Below are 4,630 nucleotides of genomic sequence, written 5' to 3'. Positions count from 1 at the left end.
TGCCCTTTCCCTGCTCACTGTTGAGCAACTGGTTTCCCATTCACTGCTCATTATCCTCTGGCCTCAACTGCATCACATAACAGAAACTGCTCTCACTAAAGCCACCACAAATCTCTCAGTCTCCACACTCAATCACATCTGTTCACTCCTTGTCCTTCAGAGCATCTATTTTATCAACTGGCACCATAACTCTCTTTGTCCTTCTTGAGTATCTTCCTCTATTTTTGTTCATGACACTCATCTGTCCTGTTTCCCTTCTCTTCTTGACCATTCTGCTCTGTTTCCTTTCCTGTCCTCTTCTTGTCTTTATCACTGCCAGTCAGAACTACTAGTTTCTTTTTGTAAAAAAAAAGATTTTTATTTATTTATTAATGAGAGACAGAGAGAGAGAGAGAAGCAGAGACACAGGCAGAGGTAGAAGCAGGCTCCATGCAGGGGGCCCCGACGTGGGACTCCATCCCAGGTCTCCAGGATCAGGCCCTGGGCTGAAGGTGGCGCTAAACCATTGAGCCACCCGGGCTGCCCGAACTACTAGTTTCAACAAGATATTATTTTTTTGGAATGGATTCTAATATAGAAATGCTAGGAGATTAAAGGAATCAGCTGAGAAAAAAATGGGCAGCAACAGAAGGAAGCAAGGCAGTCTATCAATAGCAAAAATCATGTCCCAACATTGGCTCTATGAGGGTTACTGTCACTGCTCCTGCGTGGGAATGCCACTGTTCACACTGACTGGGTCATTGGTGTGGGCGCAGGATGCATTTGCTGGAACCTTCATATTGTACCTTAGCAATTCAAATTCTTGCCCCTTTTCCTCTCTCACTCCAAATTCCAAATCCAGTGTGGATGGATTTTAGTTGCCAAACCTACATCACAAGTGCCTTCATTTTAGTTATAAGGGAAAGTTATAAGGAAAGTCAGTTGTAGCTCTTTTGGTTCCCAGAGTGGATGGTAGATTTTCGGGACCCAGATTATGTGGTAGAAAAGAGGACTGGCTATCTAAAAATGACATATATTCTCCAAAACCACATTAATATATTTTGTCAGTTTAGTTCCTCACCCTTGTCTTCACTTTGTATATTCCCCAATGTGTAGGTCAAACATGAGTATGCCTTGAGCTACCCTGATGCCTTCCAAGTCAATATTTGTAGTAGACGCACACAGCAAAGCATATATCACCTGGATGTCCAGAGGACACTCTCTCTACAAACTGGCACTGCATCCTCATTTCAATGATTTTTCAAAATTTGAATATAGTTGACACACAATGTTGCATTAGTTTCAGGCGTACAACACAGTGCTTTGACTCGTTTGTATTTCGTGCTAGGTTGATCCCAAGTACAGCTGTCATCTGTTGCCATACATTGCTATTACAATATTGTTGACTATATTCTTTATGCTGTGACTTTTATCCATGACTTCTTCATTTCAAAACTGGAAGCCTAATCTCCCACCCTCCTTCACCATTTTGCCCAATTTTCCACCTCCTATGTCTCTGGCAAACAAGTTGTTCTCTGTATTTTTAGGTCTGATTCTTCTCTTTGTTTATTCATTTTTTTAGACATCACATATGGGTAAAATCATATGGTATTTGTCTTTCTCATTCAGACTTATTTCATTTAGTGTAATAGCCTGTTGTATCAAATGGCCTGATCTTATCCTTTTCTATAGCTGGGTAATATCCCGTATACATATCTATATCTATACACACACACATACTTGCTTATTCATTTGTCTATAGGTGGACACTTAAGTTGCTTCGATATCTTGGCTATTCTAAATAAGGCTGCAATAAACATAGGGGTGCACGTTTCTTTTTTTTATTTAAATTTAATTTGCCAACATATAATCTCCAGTGCTCATCTCATGTATGTATTTTCAAATTGCTGTTTTCATTTTCTTTGGGTAAATGAAAATCTACCCAGTCACAAAGTGACTCCTATTCTTCACTGACCATCCTTTCACCTCCAATGCGTCACAAGAAGTGATGATGTCTCTACATTCTGAACTCTTTTCCATCGATCCCAGTGTCATTTCACCCATGGACTAGCTATACCACATGCATTTGAATCACTTGGGGAGCAGGTTAAGATGCAGATTTACTAGATTTCATTCTTGACCCAGTAAATCTAATTCTAAAGAAACCCTCACAATCTATATTTTGCATGAAAAGTTCCTCAGAGAATTCCAATGTGTATTCTTGTTTGAAAACCAGTAGACAGCAGTAACATTTTCCTGACTGGTATTCCTGACCCCAACTTCATCTCCCTAGGGCCTATTTTCTACACTGCCTATTTTCTAGTGCCACTACACTACAAATCTTATGTGGGATGCCTGGGTGGCTCAATGGTTGAGTGTCTGCCTTTGGCTTGGGTTGTGATCTAGGGGTCCTGGGACTGAGTCATGCATCGGGTTCCCCACAAGGAATCTGCTTCTCCCTCTGCCTATGTCTCTGCCTCTCTCTCTGTGTCTCTCATGAGTAAAGAAATAATATCTTTAAAAAATGAAAATAAATAAAAATAAAAATATTACAGTGCCTCACTCCCTTTTATTCAGTGCATGCTTCTTCCCTGATAAATAATGTTCAAGATCCTTCACATGCTATTCAACTCATTTTATAGCCCAGGCTCTTCAAGCCTCTTTCCCCTTCACCCTATGTCCATATCCTGGACACAGAATTTCTCTTTCATACTCAATCCTATCCCATAAATTTAGTAACCATGTATAATGTCTTTCATTTTCCCCATTCTGTAATCATGGCACATTTAAAAAAATGAAATAATTGCATTTATTTCCAAACCCCCCAAACAGATTCCATCTATCACCAGGTAACACACAAAACTGAGAGGGCATTCGGATGTGCGTAACTTACTTAAACTCTCCTCCCTATATTTCCTGTCATAAATTGACTGAATTTTTGGTCATTTGTTCAATTTCATTTCAGAAAGCACCCAATGAGAACATGGAAAAGGAAAATGCAACATTGCTGATGGAGCTGATTCTCACAGGACTCACACATGAACCACGGTGGAAAATCCCTCTATTTTTGATGTTCTTGGTTTTCTATCTTCTCACTATTGTGGGGAACCTTGGTCTGATTGCTCTCATCTGGAATGATCCTCAGCTTCACATCCCCATGTACTTGTTCCTTGGCAGTCTGGCATTTGTGGATGCTTGGTTATCATCCACAGTGACCCCCAAGATGCTGGTCAGTTTCTTTGCCAAAAGCAAAACGATCTCTCTCTCTGAATGTATGATACAGTTTTTTTCCTTTGCAATCAGTGCAACGACAGAATGCTTTTTGCTGGCAACAATGGCTTATGATCGCTATGTGGCCATATGCAAACCATTAACTTATCCAGTGATTATGTCCAATACACTCTGCATCCGGCTGATACTTTTGTCATTTTTAGGAGGACTTCTTCATGCCATAATTCACAGTTCTTTTTTATTCAGATTAACCTTCTGCAATTCTATCATAGTACATCATTTTTACTGTGATATTATACCATTGTTTAAGATCTCCTGTACTGATCCTTCTATTAATTATCTGATGGTATTTATTTTCTCTGGGTCAATACAAGTCTTCACCATTTTGACTGTTCTTGTCTCCTACACACTAGTGCTCTTTACAATATTAAGAAAGAAGTCGCTACAAGGCATAAAAAAAGCCTTCTCCACCTGTGGGGCCCATCTCTTTTCTGTGTCTTTATACTATGGCCCCCTCCTTTTCATGTATGTGCGCCCTAGATCTGCACAGGCAGATGATCAAGATATGATGGACTCTCTATTTTACACTGTCATAATTCCAGTGTTAAATCCAATGATCTATAGCCTGAGAAATAAGAAAGTTATAGATTCAATGAGAAAAATGTTAAAGAGACATGCTTAGTACTCATAGTAACATCTGTTCTTCTTCCATTAAAATAACACAGAATTGTGCAGATTAGATGTTGCTATATGTTCGCTAGTGTTCAAATGTTTTGCAGGTATAATTGTCCGAGCATTCAAATGCCTTAAAGTGGGAATACAAATAAACCATCATAAATATGTGGATATATTATTGAAAAAGATAGAATTTTATTCAAGTGTTCATGTCATACTAAAATAATTTAAAAATATTTTACATGTTTTTATGTTCAATATTGCTTCATAAATGCATTAAGCAGTGTAATAGTGTAATTTCTGGGAAAAGAATTTGAACGAGTCTTTTATAGCCACACAGTTGTGCAGCTTGACTCACACCACATTTCACTCTACAGTGGGGTCAGGTTGTATTTGAGTGAACAGAGGCAAAAAAGTATAATGAGATATCCAATTTCAGTCTACCCTTGCCCTTCCTCTCTCACCACTAGTTCCACATATGGCCCTACTGATACAACTAAGGATCACATACTAAAACTACTCAACATCTGTCATTGTTACATTATTGATACTTTTATATCATGTTGATATTCTCTTACTTTGCAAACATTGCTGTCAGACTTTTCCATAAACAGAAGCCTAAATGGTATCCTTGTGGAATAACTTTTCAAGGAGTGTTATATCTATCAGATTACATATATATATTTATGTATACAGCATACATATCTAGAACTCTATATATGCATGTTTATATTTGAGATTCACA

At 38.4% G+C, this 4,630-nt stretch overlaps 1 protein-coding gene across 1 annotated transcript; it reads left to right on the top strand.

Moving 5' to 3' along the window:
* Positions 1–2,920: 2,920 nt before the first annotated feature.
* On the top strand, positions 2,921–3,892 carry LOC140624866 (olfactory receptor 5H2-like). Its single transcript, XM_072811800.1, has one exon. It carries the CDS (start codon positions 2,963–2,965, stop codon positions 3,890–3,892), a length of 930 nt encoding a protein of 309 aa, XP_072667901.1. The 5' UTR covers positions 2,921–2,962.
* Positions 3,893–4,630: the final 738 nt, after the last annotated feature.

Source organism: Canis lupus, chromosome 35, assembly GCF_048164855.1.
Source record: "Canis lupus baileyi chromosome 35, mCanLup2.hap1, whole genome shotgun sequence".
NCBI lineage: Eukaryota > Metazoa > Chordata > Mammalia > Carnivora > Canidae > Canis > Canis lupus.
Note: the sequence above shows the minus strand (reverse complement) of the source record. Positions and strands in the feature narration are given on the sequence as shown.

What these genes read in the sequence shown, in the direction of transcription:
- LOC140624866 (XM_072811800.1), top strand. Translation starts at nt 2,963, where the DNA reads ATGGAAAAGGAAAATGCAACATTGCTGATGGAGCTGATTCTCACAGGA.